Genomic DNA, 25,622 nt, shown 5'->3' on the forward strand with positions numbered 1-25,622 from the left:
GACCTAGAAGGTAAGCTGGTTCCCCTGCCTTGGCTGAGTTAGCAGACCAGTTGGTCAAAGGGCGGCAGGTTGTCTGCGATGCCTCTTTGGCTGCGGCTCCCCTGCTTTCTAAGCTGCCTGTTTTGGCAGTGGGCTTAAATGTTGGTCTGCAGAAAAGACTTCTGGGAAGTTCCGATGTGTGCCTGACTCTAGCGCTTCCCCCGTTTTGCTGAGGGAGCAGAGTATTACCAGTCGTGGCGATGCCCTTGGCCCGAGGTGGAACTGTTGGCCTATTGGCTCAACAGGAAGGTGCAGAGGTTCGTGACACGATCACGGGATCCTCTGGCAAACCCCACAGACGTGCTGGTGGGCCCGTGGGGTCAGTATCGTCTGATTTAGGCCTTCCATCCTCTCAAGCTTCTGCCAAGACTTCTACACAGGATCGAGGCAGAAGGGATTTTGGTCAGCTTGGTGTGCCCGGACTGGCCTCGCCGGGCCTGGTATGCTGATCTGGTGCGGCTGGTCGCCGACGTTCCTTGGGACAGCAGAACCTGCCTGAGAGGAAGCTTCCAAGGGCCAGTCTTCCATCCTGTCTTACAGTCCCTGGCTTTGATGGCTTGGCTATTTTGAACACTAGGTGCTGTAGGATAGGAGATTGTCTGTCTGAATCAGTGATTCCAATGCTGTTAAGGGCTAGGAAATCTACTTCTAAGAAGATCTACCATCGTACGAGGAAGACTTGCATTGCATGGTGTCTCTTGGGGTTCATCCTTGTTCTTTTTCAGTGGCTCAGACTTTGATCTTCCTCCAACGGGGAAGGGGGGAGTTGAGCAGCGCCTGGCCTTGAGTACCATCAAGGGACAGGTTTCAGCCTTGGCGGTCTTCATTAAACGATCATTGGCCACCCATTCCTTGGTGCGTACCTTTTTATCCAGGGAGTTCGACCCTGTCAATCACCAAGGGGGCACAAGAAGTGTCCTAGCGGTTCGGGAAGTGGCTGGCATTTCAGGGTGGGCAGAAAGTTTCATTCCAGCCATCTCTGCTGTACACTTTCCAGGGGTGGAAAATTTTGCAGGCAGATTACCAGTTGTGCCTCCTGTGGAGTACTACCAAGGTGGACCTGTTGGCCTCTCGTGTCAACAGGAAGGTGCGGAGGTTTGTGGCACGGTCTTGGGACCCTCTGGCGGATGCCACAGATGCGCAAGTGCCAATCTTCCATCCTGCTTTACAGTCGTTGGCTTAAGTGGCTTGGCTGTTGAAAGCCAGATGCTGAAAGCTAGAGGTTTGTCTGATTCAGTAATTCTACGCTGCTAAAAACTAGAAAATCTACCTCCTAGGAAGATCTACCATCGTACATGGAAGTTGTACATTGTGTGGTGAGAGTCTCTTGGGGCTCATCCTCGCTCCTTTTCGGTGACTTGGCTCTTGACCTTCCTCTAACGGGGGGTTGAGCAGCGCCTGGCCTTGAGTACCATCAAGGAACAGGTTTCAGCCTTGGCGGACTTTTCAATGATCATTGGCCACCCCTTCCTTGGTGCGTACCTTTTTATCCAGGGAGTTCGACACTTGGCTCCTCCGGTGCAGTCTCCATTGTCGCCTTGGGACCTCATTTTGGTACTCTGTCCTGAAGAACCTCCTTATAAAATGTCTTAGGGGGGGTATCCCTGCTTACGTTGTCCCAGAAGGGGGCCCTTTTTGGCTGGCAATTACTTCTGCGCGCAGGGTTTCGGACCTGGCGGCGTTGTCTTGTCCGCCCTACTTGGTGATTCATAGAGATGAGGTGGTTCTTCACCCTTGTCCGCCCTTCCTTCCAAAGGTCGTCTCTGATTTCCATTTGAATGAAGACATTGTGTTGCCTTTCCTGTGTCCCAGACAAAAACATCCTAAGGAAATTACCTTGCATTCCCTGGATGTGGTTCGGGCAATTTGGGTGTACCTGGCAGCTACTGAGTCTTTTAGCAACTTGGACTCACTGTTTGTGCTCACGGACCCCCCTTCTATCAGCCTTCCCAACTCAGTTTGTCTTCTGCCTAGTTAGGAGTAAGATAGGCTTCCCTGTGCTGGGGCTACATGTCTCAGCCTTTCTTCTGTTTTATTGTTTTTATTTTCTGCAAAAGTGTTTTCTTTGCACTACTAGCTTTTTATTTATCAGCGCTTAGTTAGTCGGCTCTTCTGAAGACTACAGCCTTTGCAGAGCTGGGAATCGGACTGGTCGTCCTGGTACTCCAGGACAGAGGATCTTATGGAATCCCAGCCCGCTATCGAGCGTTTAGTGGGCTATGCGTGCACCCTGGCCTAGCAAACGACCTGCCCCTGTCCTCAGCGGCGCCAGCCTGCGAGGTGGCTACCTCGCCGATATGCCTCAACATGCGGTTTCTTGATCGTGCGATGCATCCTATTTCGGCTGCTGGCCCCTCCCGCCTTCCGGTGGTGGGGGGGGGGGGTTCCCGCGATATTGAGGCGCCCACGCCATATGGAGCGGTAAGTAACTTCTGTGTGGGGCCTCTGTTTGGGGATGACAGTCTGCTGATGTCTGTGTACGGGGCTCGCATTCCTCCCGGTCCCTGCGGGGGCCTCTTAGCGCATCTATTGCCGTGGGGGGGGGGGTCTGTGGGGGTCCCTTACTGAAGCCCATCTTCGCCTCTGTTATGGTCTCTCAGGCTGTGGCTGATTGCCTCCAGAGTGCATTTGAGCACCTGGGTCCAGATTCTGCCCCTCCAGCTACTGTGGAAATGGTAGAGCAGATGCGTCTGGCAGTTTTGTACCTGTGTGACGCGGCCTTGGATGAGGCTCCTCTAGCAGCACGGCTGTCTGGTGTCACGGTGCTGCTCCGTCATTTGATGTGGCTGAAGAGCTGGTCGGCTGACCAGTCTTCCAGGAAGACGGTATCTGACATCCCTTATGCGGGGAATCGTCTTTTTGGGGACGAGTTGGTTAAAGGGGTCACTGGGGGTAAGAGCACTCTGCTGCCCCAGCAGCCCAAGGGGAAGTTTTTCCGCGGTAAGCGGGGGTCTTCCTTTAAACCAAATCAGGGGTCTTTTCGTGCCTTTAAGACACAGGACAAGGGGAAACCCTTTAAAGGCCAGGGTGGTCAGAGGAAGCCCTGGGCGGGCAAGCAAAAATCCAACCACGCCGGCCCGGGGGGTCCTTCCGCCTCCACCTGAAGGGACGCCCTCACCCGTTAAAGGGGTAGGGGGACGTCTGCGCGGTTTCCTAGAACCTTGGCTGCTCCGGGTTCCGGACAGGTGGGTTCAGGAAATCATTCGATCAGGATACAAGATCGAATTCCTTTCGCGGCCAGCGGACAGATTCTTTCCCTCAAATCTTCATTTGACTCCAGATCGTTTGCACGATCTTCATCGGGCGGTTCAGGATCTCGTTGTCCCGGTGCCTCATCGGGACAGGTTTCGGGGGTTTTACTCGAATCTGTTCACTGTGCCCAGGAAGGAGGGCAAGGTACGTCCAATTCTGGACTTGAAAGCTCCGAACCACTTCGTGCGGGTTCAGAAGTTCTGCATGGAATCCCTCCGTTCGGTGGTGGCCTCTTTATGTCTGGGAGATTTCCTGGCTTCCATCGACCTCAAGGATGCGTATTTGCACATCCCCATATTCGAGGGTCATCAGAGGTTCCTCCGATTTGCAATCGCTGAGGATTACTATCAGTTTTTGGCGTTGCCTTTCGGTCTCGCTTCGGCTCCAAGGGTGTTTACCAACGTGCTGGCTCTTGTTTTGGCCCTGTTGCGGGCGCAGGGGATTGCGATCTTTGGATATCTGGATGATCTCCTGTTAAGATCGAGCGGACCAGGGAGAATGGTCCCTACACCCCGAGGTGTTTTCAGATGCTGTGTGCGAGATGGGGAACCCCAGATGTGGATCTGTTCGCATCTTGGCTAAACAACAAGGTGGGAAAGTTCGTGGCAAGAACGCGCAATCCTCTGGCAGACGCCTTTGGATGCGCTGGTGGTGCCTAGGCATCAGTATCACCTGATTTATGCCTTTCCCCCGATTCAGTTGTTGTCCAGGTTCCTTCGCAGGTTGGTCTCGGACTGCCCGCGCCGGTCTTGGTACGTGGACATCATACAACTGGTCGTCGAGCCTCCATGGCGGCTCCCATTACGGGAAGATCTGCTGTCTCAGGGGCCGATCTTCCATCCTGCTTTACAGTCGCTGGCTTTAACGGCATGGCTGTTGAAAGCCAGGTCCTGAGAGACAGGGGTCACTCATCGGAGGTCATTCCTACCCTGCTCAAGGCTAGGAAGGCCTCGTCCGGTAAGATATATTAATGTACCTGGAAGGCTTATTTTGCCTGGTGTGAATCAAGGGGCATCCCTCCTCGCTCCTTTTCGGTGGCGAGGGTGTTGGCCTTCCTGCAAACTGGTGTGGACCAGCGCCTCGCGTTGACCACGATTTAAGGGCCAGTTATCTGCACTGGCTATCCTTTTCCAGCACCCCTTGGAGTCTATTTCTTTGATACGCACCTTTATTCAAGGAGTGCGTCATTTGGCTCCTCCTCGTAGGGCGCCTCTACCTCCTTGGGACTTGAACTTGGTTCTGTCCGTTTTGCAACGTCCTCCCTTTGAAAACATCAGGGAAATTTCTTTGCCTCTGCTGTCACGAAAGGTTGCCTTTCTGGTGGCGATCACTTCTGCCTGTAGAGTGTCGGAGTTGGCGGCCCTGTCTTGCCGCTCCTCTTACCTGGTGGTTCATAGGGATAAGGTGGTCTTGCGACCTAACCAATCTTTCCTTCCTAAGGTGGTTTCTGATTTTCACCTTAATGAGGATATTGTTTTGCCTTCACTGTGTGCGAATCCTAAGCATCCTAAGGAGTTTGCCTTACATTCCTTGGATGTTGTCCGGGCGATCAGGGTTTACCTGTCGTCTACTGAATCCTTTAGGAAGTCTGATTCTCTTTTTGTCCTTACTGAGGGACCTCGGAAGAGTACCGCTGCGTCTGCGGCAACCATTTCAAGATGGATCAGACAGACGATTGTACAGGCCTATTTGATTAAGGAACAGGTACCGCCCTTCCCTGTCAAGGCGCACTCTAGCGGTGAGTGCGTTATGGGCTTTCCGGCATCAGGCTTCGGTAGCCCAGGCGTGCAAGGCTGCGACTTGGTCGTCCGTGCACACCTTCTCCAAATTTTTTCAAACTTGATGTTCTGGCATCGGCAGATGCCTCCTTTGGCCGCAAAGTTCTGTGTGCAGCAGTGCCTTGAGGGGGCCCTGGCTTTGCCGGTCCCTGACTGTTGGGGTTGTTTTCCCCTTGTTTATTTGCTTTCCTGGGTTATTGCTCCAGTTGAGCTTTTTTGTTACCCAGAGGGTTTACCTTTCTGTTCAGATTCTCTGGCCTGGGTGCTGCGTTGCCTTTGTGACGGTTGCGCTTCCCACCCCTCATGTCTACACTGCTTTGGGACATCCCATTGGGGAAGACTATGAGTGGGCGGCGACTGTCAGAGGACGTAAGAGAAAACTGAGGACTCAGAGAAAGGAATTTCACGGTAAGATATTACAAAAATCCTGTTTTTTCTGCCTAGTGTCCTACTCCTGTAGGCGGCAGTATAACCCAATGGTAAAAAGATCAGGCGCTGTGTTGATCAATGAACATCAAGACAAAATTCCCTTTTTTTTTTTTTTTTTTTAACATGTAAGAGAAGTGTCAGAATAGGCTTGGGAAGGAGGTGGTTAGGAAACGCTAGAACTCCTAGTGCTGAGAAATTGCCTTGCCACACCTTACAGGCAAAAGGAAAAGTACAGCATTCAATTCTTGTCCTGTATATAGTTACGTGAAATGGCATGTTACAGATAAGTTACTTGTATCTAGGCCATTGTTCCCTAAACCTGATCATTGACACATCACCTCAGGGTGTCCTCAATGAAGAAAGAGTTTGGTGTTCTGAAGACATTAGTATTCATGACCTTATTCTGGAAATAGATTGGATAAAAAGAAAAAGTGCCTAATTTGGCATAGGTAAAAATGACACATTTAGTGAATAATGAACGTAAGATTGTGGTTGTAACGGTGGATGCTGTTGCTTTATAACCAATAAAAACATTTGAATCTGAATTATGTAATGCAATATTGGCTTCACTAATTGAATTTGACTGTTTAAGTGGCTGTAAAGGCACAATGTTTTTTACCTTCATGTATTCTATGCATGACGGTAAAAAAAAACCTGTGTGCAGCAGCCACCTCTTGATCCAGCGATGTCCACAAGAGCTCTGCCTCTCCGGAGACTCACACTCCTGATTGGCTGTTGGCAGCAGCGTGAGCCATTGCCATTTGTAAATGGACACACAGAGCAGCGGCTTGGCTCGGGTGCCTCCATAGCAAGCTGCTGGCTGTGAGGGCACCCGACAGGAGGGAGGAGGGAGGAGCCAGGAGCACCAGTGTGGGACCCGAGAAGAGGAGGATCCAGGCCACTCTGCAAAATCCATACACAGAGCAGGTAAGTATTAACCTGTTTATTTTTATGTACATTTATGAAATGCAAAGTTTTTTGGCTTTGAAATATCCTGAGAAATCCAATCTCTCATTACCTGCTCAACGGCAAAACTTTATTTTTCACTTCTGCTTTTTATTGAAGCTGACAAGGATTAACAAACCAAGTGACATTGTGTGTAGCAAAGCCATTGCCTTCCATTTGAATAGGATAGGCATGTGTAACTTGTGACTTGTAACCTCTAGCTTCAATGCATAATTCAAAGTGGTTGTAAACCTCAGACAGTTCAGACAAGCTTTATAAATTCTGCACTTTGAACAGATGTAGAGAAGACTGCAGATAAACAAGTACAACTTGTGTAGGAGGATTTGTGTAGAAGGATTTGTTTCATCGCTGTGTATCTCCTGAGACCAGTCACTTCACTGGGTATATGTAAGAAAATGCAACCAATTTCTGAGTTTTTTTGTAACTGTTTTTTGGGTTTTTCTTTTGTCATTGTGAGACATATGTATTGAAATGCCTGTACATTTGAAGTGCTATTGAGAGAAACAAATTCATACGATTTCTTGTGTTTAAACTTACCAGCGTAGTGATCTATAGTACGCAGCACCTGTATTTTTATTTTTTTTTTCCAGAAGTGTGCTGCCAACTGCAAGCTAGTCAAATTTGTTTACATTTTAGATTTTACTGGACGCTGGAAACTTTAGGTTTCATTCACACTTGAGCAATCCGAATCTTCGGGGTTCTGCCCAAGATTTGAAATTGCGTGGCGCTTGGCCGATGCCATTGTTAACTTCATGTGCGAGGGAATGTATTATCGCGAGAGTCTACGTGACCGGAAGAAAAGACTGTTTTTCGTGTGGTTGGTTTTGGGCGGGGTTTGGGGAGGAAGGGAGGAAATAAAAATAAGCGAGTGCAGAACCACGTCGTGTCTGTGGATATTTTCAATGGTAGCAGAGGATGGTTTCCAACTATAGAGTACCGCCTAAGCTTGACGAAACCAGACCATACGAGTGCTGGAAAAATGAAATTAGTATTTGGAAACTTGTTACGGATTTGGAAAAGAAGAAGCAGGCACTCGCGGTGGTGTTGGGGCTCGAGGGGCGAGCCAGAGAGACCGCTTTGGAAATACCCGCGAGCGATCTGAACGAAGACAACGGTATGGAAACCTTGCTAGCGAAGCTGGACTCTGTATTCTTGAGAGAAGAAAAAGACCACGCTTATGAAGCGTACTCTCATTTCGACTCGATTTCCAAAGACAGCGCGGTGTCCATGGCAGACTACATCATAGAATTTGAGCAGAGATACAACCGCATGAAGAAGTACAACATGACCCTGCCTGACGCTGTGTTAGCGTTTTAAATTATTGGACACGGCTTGTCTTGAAGAGAAGAGTAGGCAGCTAGCACTTACAGCGTGCACGGATTTAACATTCGCATCCATGAAGTCAGCGTTAAAACGGATTTTCGGAGGAAAAACCATTGGAGCAAGCGGAGGCAGCGAGACTCAAGATGCGGCGTTTTTCACGGAGCAGAGGCCACCGGGTAAATTCAGACGGAACAACAGCCAGTCACAGAGCAGACAGTGGCAGCCACAGCAAGGTACAAACCCACTCGACAAATATGGTATGCGAACAAAATGCGTAATTTGTCAGAGCACGTACCATTGGGCCAAAGACTGTCCTCATCGGAGAAATTAAGTAAAGCTAGCAGAAGATGAAAATGACGAAGAGTGTAACATTACACTGTTTACAAAAGTTATGACGGACTCTGAGATCTTCCTAACTGAATCACTGGGATCAGCTATCATTGACACAGCATGCACACGTACTGTTTGTGGTGAAAAGTGGCTGGATAGTTACATGAAAGACCTGAGCCAAAGCCAAATAAACGGAATCTTCAAGCTGCAGACCTTTCAGATTTGGTGATGGTCAGGTGGTACACTCCAACAGAAAGGTAAAGCTTCCCGCTAAGATCGGACCAACAAAATGTCACATTGAAACGGAAGTTGTTCCTGTTGATATTCCTTTACTGCTGAGCAAAATGGCTCTAAGAGAGCAGGAACTGTTTTAGACATAGAGAATGACAAAGTTGTCATGTTCAAGCAACCAGTGCCTCTTGAGCTCACTAGTTCGGGACACTACTGTGTCGACATTAGAAATGGTAATACTGAAGTGGACACCAATGAAAGTGAAGTCCTTGTCATCACAGCAGAGATGTCTACAAAAGAGAACCGTAAAGTTCTCCTGAAGCTTCACAAACAGTTTGGCCATGCCTCTGCAGACCGGCTGCAGAGGCTTATCCTCAGTTCTGGAAATACTGACAGACTGTCCAGTTATTCTGCAAGAGATCATCCGTGACTGTGAGGTATGTCAAAGATATAGCAGGACCAAGCCCAGGCCTGCTGTTGGTTTGCCTTTAGCCTTAGAGTACAATGAGACGGTGGCAATGGATTTACATGAGCTGGAACCTGGCATATGGTACCTCCACATCATCGACCATTTCACACGCTTCAGCGCTGGAAACATTGTGAGAACAAAGAAAGCCTCTGAGATTGTCAACTCTTTCATTCACTCGTGGATAAGTGTTCATGGTGCCCCAAAACGGATATACACTGACAACGGTGGCGAGTTCAACAATGAGGAGATAAGAGAGATGGCAGAAAAATTCAACATTGAGATGAAGACTACAGTGGCATACAGTCCTTGGAGCAACGGGCTGCTGGAGAGCTACACAACATGACTCTGAGATCCTCCTGAAGGTGAAAAGGGAAAACGGGTGTGGCTGGCAGATTGCTCTAGACTGGGCTCTAATGGCCAAAAACAGTATGATCAATGTGCATGGTTATAGTTCACACCAGCTGGTGTTTGGTCACAGTCCTAATCTTCCCTCCGTTTTGGTTAATAAACTGCCTGCTCTAGAAGGTACTTCTAGGAGTACTAGAGTAGGACAGCATCTAGCAGCATTGCATGCTTCCAGAAGAGCATTCACAGAGGTGGAATGCTCAGAAAGAATAAAAAGAGCTTTACGAAAGCAGCTCAGGCCTACAGATGAAAGGTATGAGACAGGAGAGAGAGTGTACTACAAACGAGCAGACAGTACAGAGTGGAAAGGTCCTGCTGTAGTTATCGGTCAAGATGGCTCTGTAGTGTTTGTCAGACATGGTGGTATCCTTGTCAGAGTACACCAGTCCAGGCTGAATAAAGTTAATGCACAGGATGAGGATACACCTGTACTACCTGATATCCCTGAAAATAGTAAAGTGTCTGTGGATATTTTCACCATTACTACTTAATGGCACTCCAATCGCAGCGTGATTTTGCCGCAAAGCTTCAATCGCAGCAAATTGCACCGCGCTCAAAAAGGAGCAGGGGTTTCTTTTAAAGGAAAGCATCGCGCATTGCGTTTTTCCTACGATTTATTACGCTAAAATCCCACAGTGATTGGCGTGCCACTAGGGAGTGATTGCATCGCACATGCGTCCCACGATTTGCCATGATTTCGAATTGCAGCAATTCCGCCTGCGATTCAGATCGTTCAGGTGTGAATGGAGCCTAAATATTCTTTTAAAGAAACCTTGCCTTTTTAAAAAGAAGTTGCTTGGCTGAGGTTGATCCAGTGGCCTCTATTTCTTTGATGGAGAACACTATACTCAGATCAGATTGTTCTTAGTAGAATTATTTAAGCTCAGGAATGGCAGCCTCTGTGTTTGTCGGGATAAGTTTTCTTTATATTGTAGTATGAATAAGCCCTAAACCTGCAGACTATCTAGTGTTTAGTGAAATCCTTCATTCGTCTGTTTTTTTTGTGTGTGCTGTCAGTAATGATATGTCATGAAAATTATTCTTATGTTCCATCTTCTCATTTGGTTTTTCCTGTTTTTTTTACAGTTCATCAAGTGCAAATGTGGTTGCCATCGACAACAAGATTGAACAGGCGATGGTAAGTCATGACTTCTAAATCTAGCCAGCATGTTTTTCTAGCATAATTTCTTTGACTTAAGTGATGTCACTAATTGCTCTATTTTGTATAGAACAGATGGATTTAGAGTTCCAGGGCTGCCTTTAATCAGTTTTCTTCTGAGTCTAGGGTTGTTGGATTATTCAATACACATTTCAGATGATATTTTAGGTCATCAAGGCCTCCTAATCCTGAAAAACTGTTGGAAGTGTTTAGAGTAATTGCATGGGCTGTTTTTCCTTGTTTTCAGTGAGCAGGGTGTCTTTAGTTCATCATTTTGGATGAGTGCAGATTTACTGACACCTCCCCTCACCATTTTCCTGCCTGCCTTGAGATGACTTTAACCGATTTAAAACTCCAGACGTCTTATTAGGTGTTATTCACTCCTCTATTTCATTTATCTGTGCTCAGATTTTAACATGAGGTTTTATGAGCTTTCTAAACCAGCATTTGCAATAGTAGAGTTAAGGGAGGGGAATGTGTGGAACAAATCCTTAAGGGCCCATTGACATTAGGGCAATCTATTGCAATCTATTGCAGTGAGCTTAAATGCATGTTACATTGACACCAATAATTGAATTGGCCACTTGAAGCATCACAACGGACCAAAAATGTTAACTACAGCATTTTTGCAAGCACAATGTAGTGCACCCTGTGTGTGCTACACCACAGGTGCAATGTAAAGGCGCCATGGTATGCTGTTCTAGATGAATGATCATGCTTTTCCATAGCACAATGGTGCGAATAGACATAAAGCTGTTTATTCCCTTTCATGGACCTCTAAGAGCGGTCTTTTTAATAACCGCTTTCAAAAAGACATATGAAACATTTGGAGCCATAAATGGTTATTGGACATCAAAAGCATATTCTCAAGTGACAATTGAAACATCCAGCTAAATGTGCCATTTCCACACGTACTACCAGTATTTAGTGGCCTCTTACCGGTTTGATCTGCATTGGGTCAATCAAAACTTAAGGGCAAATTCACACATAGCGCTGTGTCAGGCGTTTTAGTGCATTGTGTGTCTTTCACACAGTGTGCCAACTGCATGGCACTGTACAGCAGCACAGCGAATAGCGCTGCTGTACAGCGCCATGAATGAAGTGTACTTTTGTATACTTCAAATAAGGTTTGTAGAAAAACCCAAAAAAAGGGAGCTCACTGATGTACTGAATCGCACACCGCACAGCCCCGTACTGCAGTTGGGAACAGACAGCTGCTGGGAGAGGTATTGAGCTAGCAGCTGTCCGCTCTTTGCCCCTTATTAGTGATGTATCGAAATTTCAGATGCTGAAAATTATCGGCCGAAAAAGAGCAGATAATGGCTGACGAAAATGTCTGCGATTTTGCCTTGCTCATGGTGTGTTTTTTTTTTTTTTTTTTAAAGGTCATGTGACTAAAACATATATTTTAAAAAACACAATACAGGTGCATTTTTGATGCATTTCAATCAGGGGGTGCGGTTTGCCAAATATGCACCAAAAATGCAGCAAGCATGATTTTTTACTGCTTCAAAAGGTGCCGATAATGGCCAACAATAAATTCATATTAATTTAAATTCACGCTATTGATTAAAAAGCTGGCAGATTCTCTGAATTGTTTCTGCTGTAAACAGAGGTCAATGAGGAATTTTCTACGCCATTTACCGCTTGAATGTCTGTAGCTTACACACTTGTTCATTTTAAGGTTTTCTTTTAATCATGAATACTGGCATTAGGTGAGTGAAGTTCTCTTTAAGATGACTGAGACACTGATGGGATACATACAAGATTAGAAATTTGCTCTGTGTGCATGTCCAATGCTTTGTATAGCATCCCTGCTTAGCATTCCACAACTGAGGTTTTAATGACTTGTCTGTAGTTTAGAAAATGGGGCAGTATTACATTTTTTAACATTATTTTAAAAGCTGCTATAATTGCAGACTTAAAGTAGTTGTAAAGTCAGAAGGTTTTTTTTTTAATTTAATGCATTTTATGCATTAAGAAAAAAAGCCTTCTGTGTGTAGCAGCCTCCCTCAGCCCCCCTTATACCTTACCTGAGCCCCCCTCGTTCCAGTGATGTCCAGGAGTCCCTCGGCCGTCCAGGACTCTCCCTCCTGATTGGCTGAGACACAGCCGCAGCGCTATTGTCTCCCGCGGCTGTCAATTGAAGTCAGCCAATCAGGAGAGAGGGGTTGGGGCCAAATCGTGGTTCCGTGTCTGAATGGACACAGAGCTGCAGCTCGGCTCGGGTGCCCCCATTGAAAGCTGCTTGCTGTGGGGGCACTCTACAGGAGGGAGGGGCCAGGAGCAGCAACGAGGGACCAGAGAAGAGGAGGATCAGGGCTGCTCTGTGCAATAGCAACTGCACAGGGTAGGGAAGTATAACATGTTTGTTTAAAAAAAAAAAAAAAAATCTACAATCCCTTTTTAAAGCTAAATTCCAGGTATAGTTTTTGAAGAGTTAAATGGGTCCAGCTTGGGACCACTGTGGAAGTAGATAACTCTTGTGATATCACTGTATTAGTCACCGCTACTATATTGATCGCCTCAGTCATCTGGGTCCTGTGCTGACTGCCTGTCCTCCAGCATTGTGAACATGCTTCCACAGAAGTCCCCATATTCTATACCTGTGGGCCCACTTTGGAACAGTGGCGGATCTAGACTTTTAAAACGGGTGGCAAGGTATTATTTTGGGGGGTCAATATACAAAGTGTCATTTAGTGTCAGATGTGTCCACTGCAATGTCGCAATCCCTCTAATAATCGCTGATTGCTGCCATTACTAGTAAAAACAATTAAAAAATAAGTTCCATAGTTTGTAGATGTAATAACTTTTTTGCAAACCAATCAAAATACACTTAGGATTTTTTACAAAAAATATGTGGCAGAATACATATTAGCCTTACAGGTGGCGGTCAGAGCATGAGGACAGAATACAGGTGGCGGTCAGAGCATGCGGACAGAGTACAGGTGGCGGTCAGAGCATGCGGACAGGATACAGGTGGCGGTCAGAGCATGCGGACAGGATACAGGTGGCGGACAGAGCATGCGGACAGGGTACAGGTGGCGGTCAGAGCATGCAGACAGGATACAGGTGGCGGTCAGAGCATGCGGACAGGATACAGGTGGCGGACAGAGCATGCGGACAGGGTACAGGTGGCGGTCAGAGCATGCGGACAGGGTACAGGTGGCGGTCAGAGCATGCGGACAGGGTACAGGTGGCGGACAGAGCATGCAGACAGGGTACAGGTGGCGGTCAGAGCATGCGGACAGGATACAGGTGGCGGTCGAGCATGCGGACAGGATACAGGTGGCGGTCAGAGCATGCAGGATACAGGTGGTGGACAGAGCATGCAGACAGGGTACAGGTGGCGGTCAGAGCATGCAGACAGGGTACAGGTGGCGGTCAGAGCATGCGGACAGGATACAGGTGGTGGACAGAGCATGCGGACAGGATACAGGTGGCAGACTGAGCATGCGGACAGGATACAGGTGGTGGTGGTCAGAGGATACAGACAGGATACAGGTGGTGATCAGAGGATGCGGACAGGTTACAGGAGATAGCAAGACAAAGATTGTGAACATCTGTGATTCTGTACAATCTCACCACTGCCATTCTTGTATGATAACTGCTGCCTGTGGCTGCCAGTGGACATCACATCAATAGCAGCCAGCCAAGCAATGGATGCATGTTGCAGGCCAGGTGGTGGGACTCATTCTAGGTTAAAACTGGCATGCACGCTTACACTCAGAGTCCTGACGCCACTCACTCACTTACCAGGGGGCTGCAGCCAGGGCAGTGTGTGCTCAGTGTCGGCTAGTGGCACTGGTCAGGGCTTTGTATGTCCAATCCATTCGGGGTGGTCGGGTCTGCGCTGTCTGTCTTTCTTGCTGGTGCTGCCACAGTCCTTCGGCTCCCCCCTGCACTGTTCACACCACAAGTCAAGTCTCTTCCCATCCGCCCGCCGCGGCTTGGCGCCTCCTGGCATTTTAAATTTTTTAGGCCGGCACCCGTGCAGCATGACATCATCAGTGGGTGGCGCGCACTGCTCATGACAGGACGATTGTCCGGTCTTCCTGTCTTAGTGTGGGATGGATCGGCGCTCGCCGCTCCCCTGTGATTACTCCGCTCCTCCTCCCTCCCTCTGCCTACCAGCTCTCCCTCCGCAGCCCCCGTACGACGATCCCCTGTGGTTCCTCCGCTGCCATGCACCCCCCAGGATCGGGGTGGCAACAGGGGTGGCAAGGACTTCTTCTGGGGTGGCAATTGCCACCCCAGCTAACCCTCTGGCTCCGCCACTGCTTTGGAAGCGGAGGATTACCATAGTAGTTGTGGCTATTATAGTGCTTCCTTTGCTGAGAAGCTGTCCTTTTGCATAAACCCCATTGCTCACTTGACACAGCTGCTTTTGACAAAACGCTTTGTATATTTTTTTTTTTTATATATATACAAGGTGTTTTCTAACAGGGTGAGGTAAAGATTTTAAATTGCTGCCCCTCAACGTTTTCCAATTTGAGTGTCTTTTCATTTACTTTTTTCATTGAGAATAAAATTCAATGTGTTCTGTGAATGGCTGCTATGCCAAGCAAATTACTTCTGTGTTCACTATGCAGAAGGGCAGCCACTCAGCACTAGACCCAGAAAATGGTAGCGATTGCTTTGATAGCAGCAAGTACTAGAGTGATTTTCTACTTTCACAATGGGTCCCACAAGTAGAGAATATGTATACTTGCATTGATACAACCTGGACCAGGGTAACTATGCAATAAAACCATATCTAGAGTTCAGGTTTAAGTTAATCTTATGTCAGGATCATTGAAACAGGAAGGTAGATCAGGAGTCTTTCCTATCCTGCGTATCTCCTTTATAACTCAGTTTAACAGCCAGTCAAAAAAAAGTATTTATCGTTCATTGACGGACACCGCTCCTGATCTTCTTAACCATTGAGTTATACTGCACCCTACAGGAGTAGGACACTAGGCAGAAAAAAAAGCTTGACTATGCATATGGGCAGTCCCAGGGGGTATACTCCCTCTCTCAGCTATAGGCACTTTTTCTGCTTAGTCAGGAGTAAGGACCTTGTTCCTTGCTGGGAAATTTGGTCCTTGCAATTTTTTCCTTTTTTAATAGATTTTTCTATTTTTCCTGTGCTAATCTACAATCAACTGCTGGACTGGGTGACGGGCTGGATATTTTTTTAAAATCCAGTGGTCACCCCAGTCTGGCCAGCGAGCACGTGCAAGCCTCAGCTCTGTGATAGGTCGGCAGCGACATAGCCCCACTAGACATGGGCTGGCCTGCAAGTTAAACGTCTTACGAGGTCGCATACGTCCTGGCCTCAGCCTGAGTTGCAGTGTTCCTCGACAGCCCCCCCATTTGATGGAGAGGAAGTTCTGTCTGGATTGGTGCCCATCCTGTTTCTGGTTTGGTAAGTAGCTGTCCATCCGCTCCCCCTAGAGAGTTTTTGGGTGGACATGGTCTTGGGTTCTCCTCCTTCCCATGCAGCATTCCCACCCTCCCCTGCCCTCGGTTACTGCAGACACTGCGCCCCTCATCAGCTTACCCCCCTTCCCCATGGGGTGGCCATACCACCTTTTTAGGTTGGTGTGGGGTGCTGAGCTGGCTATTGTGGGGGGGGGGGGGGAGGTCCGCCACCAACCGGACGATCAGCTTTTAGGGGAGGGGGCTCCTGCCGATTGTCCTTTTCAGGCCTCTTGGGACCCCTCCTGGGCCCCCGGGAGCTGCGTGGTGCCGCCATTTTTTTGTAGCCTGTGCTGTAGATTTGGCAACCATGTTTGTGTAGCTGTGGCGGCCATTTTCTAGTGGTTTCTCATTGCTAATAGCGGCAGGCATGACTGGGGCAGTGATTTCTGCGGCGGGAGCCCCTCTTTATTCCCTGGTGCTGACTCCTGGATCTTTCTCTTCCTGATCGCCACGTGTGTGTGCAGATAGCCTGGTGCTGCGGTGCCTGATCGGTGGGTGGTGAGTCTGGTGGGGTCCTCTTCCTCTCTGCTATAGGATCGGCTGGTGCTCTGTGCCTGGCAACCTGTGGTTTGCCAGCGCGGTGTGGGTGTCCCTAGTAGTGTTTTTTTTTTTTTTTAAGTTTCCCCCTTTTTCACTCATGGAGTCCCTGGAGCACATTTCCCCACCTGATCACCTCTGAGGCTGCTGGGCCCTCCGGGTCCCAACAATTCCTTACTGCACTGAATGGCGGTCCTGGAGTCTTTGGTGTCCAAGGTGGATTTGGTCCTGGGGAAACGGGCTAGCAAAAAGCCTTCACCTGCCTCATCTGTCTCCTCAGATTCTGAATCTGATTCGTCTGTGAGTCACCACATCCTGATTTTTATCTTTAGATAGTGAGGATGATTCTTCTGCTCCTATAGCCGCACATGAAAAGGCACTGGTGGATGCACTGATTGCATCTGAACGTGAGACTTTTTTAAAATTGAAGCTGTGGCTAATGCCGCATCGGAGGCGTCGGTTCCTTTTGGCACCCACAAGCCCTCCAGAGCGGCAAGGGTGTTACCCTTTCCCTCTTTTGAAAAAAATTGTCGCAGTGGGGTTGTCCAAAACGCCCCCCTTATGAGGACTCCCTGTTTAAAAAGTGGACTGTCCCACCTGTGGTGGACTTTCTGGTTTCTAGGTTAAACAAAGCAACCATGATTCGGGTTGAGGCGTCCCAGCTTTTAAGGACCCGGCTGACCGAAAAGCAGAGGCTGTGACCTGCCATAAGTACACTGTGCCTGGTTCGGCACTTAGGCCGGTTTTTACTATTGCCTTGGTGTCGCAAGCTTTGACCGAGTGGACCAAGCTTTTACGCTGGGACCTGGAGGGGGAGCAGCTTCCCCCTTGCCTTAGCTGAGCTGGCGGACCAGTTGGTCCAGGGGCTTCAATTTGTCTGTGATGCCTCTTTGGATGCTGCTCCTCTGATTTGGAGGCTCTGTCTCAGCAGTGGTCCCTAGGCTTATTTGGCTTAAATGCTGGTCTGCGGACCAGACTTCTAAGAAGGCCTTATATGATCTCCCCTTGCTAGGGGATCGCCTGTTTGGAGCTTCCCTAGATGACCTCATTAAGGGTCTCACAGATGTGGTCCATCCTTCTTGGCTCATAAGTTTTTTTTTTTTTTTTTTTTTTTTTTTTTTTTTTTTTTTTTTTTTGTGTTTTTTTCGTCCCTCAGGGTTTTAAGACAAGGGATCAAAACCCTTCAGGGCCTCCTCCAGAGGATCCAAACTAACCTGGTCTGGCAAGCTGAGAGCGGGCTTCCCCAGACCTGCGGACAAGGCTCCCTCAGCATGAAGGGGCGCCCTCACTTGTATGTGGGGGGGGGGGGGAACGTCTTTGTAGGTTTCTGGGCCCCTGGACCTCCCTGGTAAAGGACAAGTGAGTCCACAAAGTCATATAGTCCGGCTACAAGATCGAGTTTCGTTCTTACCCTCCATAAAGGTTTTTTCCCTCCCAACTTGTGCCTTTCCCCAGGTCGCTTAGGAGGTCCCTTTGGGGTAGTGCAAGACTTGCTTAGCCAAGGGGTGATTGTCCTGGTTCCGACTTCCGAACATGTTCAGGGGTTTTATTCAAACTTGTTTACAGTCCCCAGGAAGGAGGGCAATGTGCGTCAAATTCTGGACCTCCAGGGCGCTTAACTGCTTTGTGCGAGAGCAAAAGTTCAGAGTGAAGTCCATTTGCACGGTAGTGGCATCCCTGCAACAGGGGGATCTTCTTGCTTCTATTGACATCAAGGACGCTTACCTTCACATTCCAATATGTGTTGGTCGCCAGTGCTTCCTTCGCTTTGCCGTGGGAGAGGAGCGTTCTCAGTTTGTGGCGTTACCCTTTGGTCTCGCCTCCGCTCCTCAGGTCTTTACAAAGTGTTGGCCACAGTGCTGGCATTTATGCGTCAGCGAGGGATGACGGTACTGGGGTACCTGGACGATCTTCTGCTGCGAGCGGAGTCGCCGACTGCTCTGGTGGACAACTTGGAGATTACTCTGCGAACTCTGTAAGATTTCGGTTGGATTTTGAATCTTCAGAAGTCTGCTCTGGTTCCGTTCACAAATCTGGAATATATAGGTCTGACTCTGGACTCTGCCTTAGCCAGAGTGTTCCTTCCTCTGGAAAAACTCCAGAAACCAATACCAATTCAAATTCTGTCATCCCTTCAGACTTGCATGTGGGTGCTGGGCCTGAAGGTGTCTGCCTTGGAGGCGGTTCCATTTGCACAGTTCCACACGAGATCTCTGCAAGGAGATTCTAGTCAAATGGGACAAGAATCCAGTCTATAGACAATCTGATCTGGCTGAGCCAAGGTACGAGAGGGTCCCTGATCTGGTGGATTAGTTCCTGGCACTTCGCCAGGGCAAATCTTTTCTACCCCTGTACTGGACGGTGATCACCATGGATGCCAGCCTATCCGGTGGGGAGGCGTCCTCTGAAAAGATTGTGCTCAGGGGGTTTGGACACTGGAAGAGTGATCAGACCTTGTCTGGATCATTGGATGGATCGTCTTCAGGGGTGTCCTGTGCGAATTTAATCAGACAATGCCACGGCTGTGGCCTATGTCAATCACCAAGGGGGCACAAGAAGTGTCCTGGCGGTTCGGGAAGTGGCCGACTTTCTAAGGTGGGCAGAAAGTGAAGTTCCAGCTCTCTCTGCTGTACACATTCCGGGGGTGGAAAATTGGCATGCGGATTACCTCAGTCGACAGGTGTTGGACCGGGGGGAATAGTCCCTTTAACCGGAGTTGTTTAATTAGTTGTGCCTCCGGTGGAGTACTCCTGAGGTGGACCTGTTGGCCTCTTGTCTCAACAGGAAGGTGCAGAGTTTTGTGGCACGGTCTCGGGACTCTCTGGCGGACACTACAGATGCGCTGGTGGCCCCGTGGGGACAGTATCGGCTGATTTTATCCCTCCCCGCCCCCCCCCCTCAAGCTTCTGCCAAGACTTCTGCGCAGAATCCAGACAGAACGGATTCCAGTCATTCTAGTGACTCCAGATTGGCCTCGCTGGTCTCTGGTACGGCTGGTCATCGATGTTCCTTGGAGTCTTCTTTTCAGGGAAGATCTGCTGTCCCAAGGGCCAATCTTCCATCCTGCTTTACAGTCGCTGGCTTTTAATGGCTTGGCTGTTGAAAGCCAGGTGCTGAAAGATAGATCTGATTCAGTAATTTCTATGCTGTTAAAAGCTGGAAAATCTACCGCTAGGAAGCTCTACCATTGTACATCGAAGTCGTACATTGCATGGTGTGAGTCTCTTGGGGTTCATCCTCACTCCTTTTCGGTGACTCGGATCTTGACCTTTCTCCAACGGTGGGGTTAAGCGGCGCCTGGCCTTGAGTACCATCAAGGGCCAGGTCTCTGCCTTGGCGGTCGTCTTTCAATGACTATTGGCCACACTTTCCTCAGTGCATACTTTTATCCAGGGGGTTCGACCCTTGGCTCCTCCGGTGTGGTCTCCATTGCCACCTTGGAAAACGCTTTGGAAATCAAACATGGCATATGCTTTTTTACCGTGTTTTTGCAAAGGAGCAGTATAAAAGCAGCCTTTAAGAGGCTTTCCGCCCCTCTAGCAAATAGGTAAGTCAGCAGCTACAAATACTGTAGAATACTGACTTTTAATATTAGGACACATACCTGTCCAGAGATTCCGCGATGACGGCACATTTTCCAATCGGCTCTCAGGTTCTGCCACCATTCTTTGCTTCCTTTTGGGTGAAGCTCTGCTTTAAAGTGGTGTTAAAGGTTCAGCTTTAAAAAAAAAAAAAAAGCCCCAATCCTCTTTCGGGTTCCCCAGCTGATGCTCCTGGCTCCTCCACCTTGACCAGTGCCGCCAATAGCAAGCCGCTTGCGTGCTTGCTCCCGAGCCCTGCTCTATGCGCCCATAAGACACACAGAGCCGTAGTACAGCCTTGTCCCCGCTTTCTCCTCATTGGCTTACTGGCCAATGGCTCCCAATGCTCTCGGTCAATGAGCAGAGGATGCCCCGGGACAGCCGTGTCTCTCATGCATGTGCTGGTTCAAGATGGGGCTCAGATAAGTATTTGGAGGGACTGCTGCACACAGGTTTTTACCTTCATGCATAGAATGCATGAAGGTAAACGTTCAGCCTTTACAACCACTTTAAGGTGCAGTAATGTAAATCCTGTCAATGACAATTGTGTGACACTGGTCACATCTAACAAGATAAAACCATCACGGAATACTTATCTATAAAAGTATAATTTTCTGTTGGGCCATAGATATGCATAACTTTTTTTTTTTTTTTTAGGGTAATTTGTCAGATTACTTCTGCTTTTTTGTGCGTTCAGAGCAGTTTTATTTCAGGTATATTGTAGCACATCATGGTTATCTATTGTTAAAAATTAATTGCTTGTTCTATCATGTCAAAAGGACAGGATGTTGTTCTCACCACAAGAGCTGACTGAGAAAGGGAAGTGTCAAAGTATGAACTAGACGTGCAGCTGTCTGAATTTAAAGCTTGCGTATCGCTGATTATAGTATGTAATCTCCAAGCATCACTTGATTATGTCATAGTCATGCCCTTTGTCAAAGCATTCCCACATTAGTTCACATGCCCATTGTTTAGAATTAACTTAGTAATGTCCTCCCGCTGGTCTATTACGAGTCAGACAGAAAAAAAATAAAATACATATATATATATATATATATATATATATATATATATATATATATATATATATATATATAAATAATGAGAGCGGTAGAGATTCCTTATTTTTTACTGTAGATAAAGGCAGTGGCAGATGATGGATATTGTAGCCTTATGGGTGTCCTAATTTAAATATAATACTAGTTAGTAACTGTCAGCTTTTTTATTTATCTGCGTCTACAGAATCATAGGACAAATCCCTCCAGTGAGAACTCTCCTTTTGTAACCACTTCATTCTTTTTTCTTTTCTCTGAGGACAGATAGTCATTAAGATATTCCCATATCTACCAAAGTAAGCACCCTACCTAAAATGTACCTACCTAAATTGTGGCACACTCACACCTGCAGCAGTCTGAATTGCTAACTATTGATTTGAAGTGTACAAATGTTGACATATTAGAAGGTTTCATTTTGGACAGAGCAAGAGGGATTTTATCCCCTGTCAGTTTTGGGATGAATTCCTTTGTTTGCTGTCCCATAGCCAGAACAGGAAGTGAGAGGCAATGCTTTCAGAACAGGAAGTGAGAGGCAATGCTTCCAGAACAGGAAGTGATGCAATGCTTCCAAAGTGAGGGATTTTATTTCACTTTCACTCTTGCTGATGAAGGTTAGCAGGGCAAATAAAGAGTTAATTTCTCTTAATGGAGGCACAGGCAGCAAAAGAAACCTGACAGAGGTTCTAATCCCTCCCCACTCCAAATAAGTGTCTACTGTAACTTTAAAGTATAGTAAGTTTTTACTGCTGTCTGTGGCCCTGGGACAGGGGTTATAAAATATGAGAGGGGTTATAACTTTCTCCCTCGGGCTAGGCAAAATGGGGAGAAAAAAAATGTCTCTAGTTCTACTTTAGGCAAAAGAACAAATGTCCATATTTGCTTTTAATATTTTTTACAATTAACCTTTCCACAAACTGCAAGTTGTCCTCTATTACGCAAAAACAGCAGATTTTATTCTGACAGTTAACCACAGCCACGAGTGTATGAATTGCTGTTCCAACAACAAAAGTTGACCAACTTCTAACGTAGCCTTATATGAATTAAATGACAGAGCAGAGCCTTCCTTGTAGCTGCCTTGACAACTTTCTAGTAGATTGGTAGAACTTTGAATATCGCCTGGAATTAAAGACCAGCACCATTGGCACCAACCATTCCATACAAGTCTAAGATAGTAGCTTGCCCTATGGCAGCCTAGGACTTCACCACAAAAGACCCTTTTTAAATGTACTTATGTTAGGGAGAGCTCAGTTTAGCAGAAGGTTACAACTAAACCGAATTGCATCTGGTCCAGTATGTTTTCATTCATAAGGCTATTAGTTACAGGATTCCCTTTTAAAAAGACCAAATTTGAAACCTTAGTATATATTTATAACCTTGTTTTTATTCTATTTGCTAGGACCTGGTCAAAAGCCATCTGATGTACGCTGTAAGAGAAGAGGTGGAAGTCCTGAAGGAACAAATAAAGGAATTAATAGAGAAAAACTCGACACTTGAACGTGAGAATGCACTGTTAAAATCCCTTTCAAACAGCGATCAGCTGTCACAACTGTCGGCCCAGGCTGGCCTCAGCCAACAACAGCCTCCAGTGACTACAGCTCCTCTGACTGCTCCGCAGACCACACACCCTCCACAACAACCGAATGTCTCTTCTGCATAAACTGTACAAAAACTGCTTTCTCGCCTTGTTCAGCTAACTGAAAGCAATCTGTCCTTGTGTGCCACTGCTGATCTTTCCACTTCAAAAATGAGAAAAATGAAAAAAGAGCAAGTAGCCATGCTTCATTTTGTGTGTTTGGCCTTTTCAGTATTAGACAATCGTACTCCCTGATCTCTCATTGTGAGAGAGGTGTGATACCTTTTGCATTGTGTATCGGGTATTAACAGTGCTAGAAAGGTGTGCGTATGTATATACGTGCACACACAGTTGATTGTGCTCCTAGTGTATGTATATGCTTTTATAGCCATACACACATTATATGCACAGATGCATTATCTCAAACGCATGAATCCTTGCTTTAAGGACAGTAAATCCATGAATGCTGGCAATAAATGTTAACATGTGTAACCCTTCTTTAAGTGGAAGGGACAAACGCAGCATTTTATGTCAAAGAAAACCCTCTAGAGAACAAGGGAACAAACTTGCATGTAGAATTTAACTTGTAAAGAGACCAGACCATATAGTGTCCCGAAAGTCACCTGAAAATGCATGCAAGGTAGCATTTTGAGTGTCAGATAAAGTAATCTAGTTCTTCATGTACAACATTGCCTCTTTGCTCATAATGTACTGAAAAATAAGTACTTTTAGAAGGCTGATCTCTAGATGCATTTTTATGCCCTTTGTGCTCATTTTAGTCATCACTGGTGCACACTGAGGAAGAACTTTCCTTAATGGTATTCCTTGAACAGAATGTAAATGTAGATAGAACAATGCAGCTAATTTCACTGCATGCAGATACAGTGTCTATGCTTGCTAGTCTGTCTACAGTAAATGTATACCCATACAGTGAGCATGACATTTTACAAAGGATCTACTTCATGTAGGCTTTTTACAACGCTTTGTGGTTTGTTTAGAAAAGTACATTATTAAGTGTATATTAGATTGTTAAACACAATTACTGTGTACATCTGCATGTGTTAAAGGTGCCTATTTACTATGCTGAAATGCTTGTTTGTATTGAGACTGTTGTTTGCACCTTATAAACAGACATATGTGGAAAAAAAGGAAAAATAAAACAAGCAACAGCAGCTATATTTGATCTAGCGAATAGCTAATGATGCAGAGTAAGGGTTTTAAAATGGGTTTTCTATAACATAAAATGCTGCTACAAACAACAGTTAATCTCTGATATTCAGCAAGGGGTCTTATGGAGCTTTAGTGGCTCTCCCAGGGAGCGTTTCCTTTAGATCATACTCTGAGCCATGTTTTGTCAGTTCTTTGTAAGCAAATCTAATCATTGCGTTCCTAGTAAGAGCCACCATTCTTTAAATATATAGTAATATTTTGTTTTGCCTTTTTATTAGTTCATTTAAGTTTGTTTTTATTTATTACAGGGCTGCTATTTTCATAATGTGTATGAACAATGTCACAGACACTCTATTTTATTTTATTTCCTTATCTAGAGAATAAATGTAAATCTATCATAAATTGTAGAAGGGGAGGGATTGCATTTAGTAGGGAAGCATTTTGGCAATAACTGAGCATACGTATCCTGGCGTATATAAATATATATCTAACACTAACGGCAATCTACTTTTCTGGTATTTATTTTACAGTAGAGCAAAGATCCAATTTGAATGTACATTTTGTAAAGAGTGTAAGTATGGATCCATAATGCGCCTGTACAGGAGAGCAACAGTTGTGATACAAAAAATAAATGATAGATTAGCTATTTTGATGAAGAAATTTTTTTTTTTTTTGTTCATTTCTATCGTTTGTGACAGAGGAAAATTGCCATGATTCCTATGCTTTTTAGACAATTTCTGTGAATTATAATTTTTTTAGGGTGGGATTTAAAAAAAACTGTGAAATTGTTCAACCTACTTTGTAACCAAAGAAGCAAAGGTGTATTTTTTTTTTTTTTTTGTTATGCACATTTTCTGTATTTTTATTCAGTGTTCTCTCATCACATTTTTATTTCTCCTCCCCTCCCCACCACCCACCCACCTTGCTGTTTAGCATGATCTGCATGACCTGTAATTTCTGAACCACTTTCGTACCTCAAGTTTATTTTTGTTTTGTCCAGCACTCTTTATGTACTATGTAATCTGTGAAGCGCGTCCAATAAACAGAGCAAACCCCTAATGTCAGTTGAGATAAACTAGTGTTATGCACACTAGTTGTCATATGGAAACAGTGACATGAAGTGAGCCATCTTTTGTTCATTTTAAAAATGGTGTTATAAATTTCATATGCAGAAAACCAAGTTTTGTTACATTGCAGATTTTAATGTATTGAATAAATTCAACATGCAGATTACTTGCAGTGTAAAAGGAGTATTTACATTTGAAACTGAATTGTACATTTCAAAAATACATTTGCGGGAGCTTTTTTTTGTGTGTAGCAACAAGAAGTCTGTCAAATTATTGTAAAAAGAATATATATATTTTCACATTTTTTCTGAAATGATTAAATTGTAGTTTTGCTGAAATAAGTGACTCAAGAATATCTTCTAGTCTACTGCATCCCTGTAGTCTGGATACAGCAGTCACTTCAGATTTAGGAGGAGGAGACCATTATGCAAAGTGGAGCAAGTTAGAAAGCAACTGGATTTAAAGCTAATGCATCGTAAGGTATCTGCAAAAAAAAATGCAGAGCTCCAGTTTTGTGATGCATTAATAAAGCAGCTAAAGGTCATACAAAATATTTTGTAATGTGTCAGGTGCAGTATTATTTGCCATTCTGGCATCAACACACAGGCACTTGGTAATTGCAGAACCTCTGCTTCAGTCATTTAAATTTTATATATAAAAACTGCACTGGCATGGCCTATGCAATATAGCCAAATGTAAATTTACTCTGTCATGGGATTTAAACGGGGGGGGGGGGAGCTTGCTCATGGCATCTGAATGGAGAGAGAGAGGACTAGATGCCGCAAGGAGGCCCCC

General features: G+C 46.1%; 1 protein-coding gene across 4 annotated transcripts in view; it reads left to right on the top strand.

Moving 5' to 3' along the window:
* The window catches only part of TSC22D2 (TSC22 domain family member 2), a 106,467-nt gene extending 82,714 nt beyond the window's left edge, over positions 1-23,753 (top strand). For 2 of the 4 annotated variants that reach the window (XR_014225038.1, XR_014225039.1), the window contains 2 exons: positions 10,309-10,360; positions 22,414-22,483. Coding sequence is in view for 2 of the 4 variants with exons in the window: in XM_082251161.1 (XP_082107287.1) it covers positions 10,309-10,360; positions 22,414-22,674 (313 nt within the window). In the remaining 2 variants the exon portion in view is untranslated. Of the gene's footprint in view, positions 1-10,308; positions 10,361-22,413 lie in introns of all 4 variants that reach the window. The other 2 variants (XM_082251161.1, XM_082251162.1) reach the window with 1 other exon arrangement.
* Positions 23,754-25,622: the final 1,869 nt, after the last annotated feature.

The sequence above is a fragment of the Pelophylax lessonae genome (assembly GCF_965119305.1).
Source record: "Pelophylax lessonae genome assembly, chromosome: 3".
Taxonomy (NCBI): Eukaryota; Metazoa; Chordata; class Amphibia; order Anura; family Ranidae; genus Pelophylax; species Pelophylax lessonae.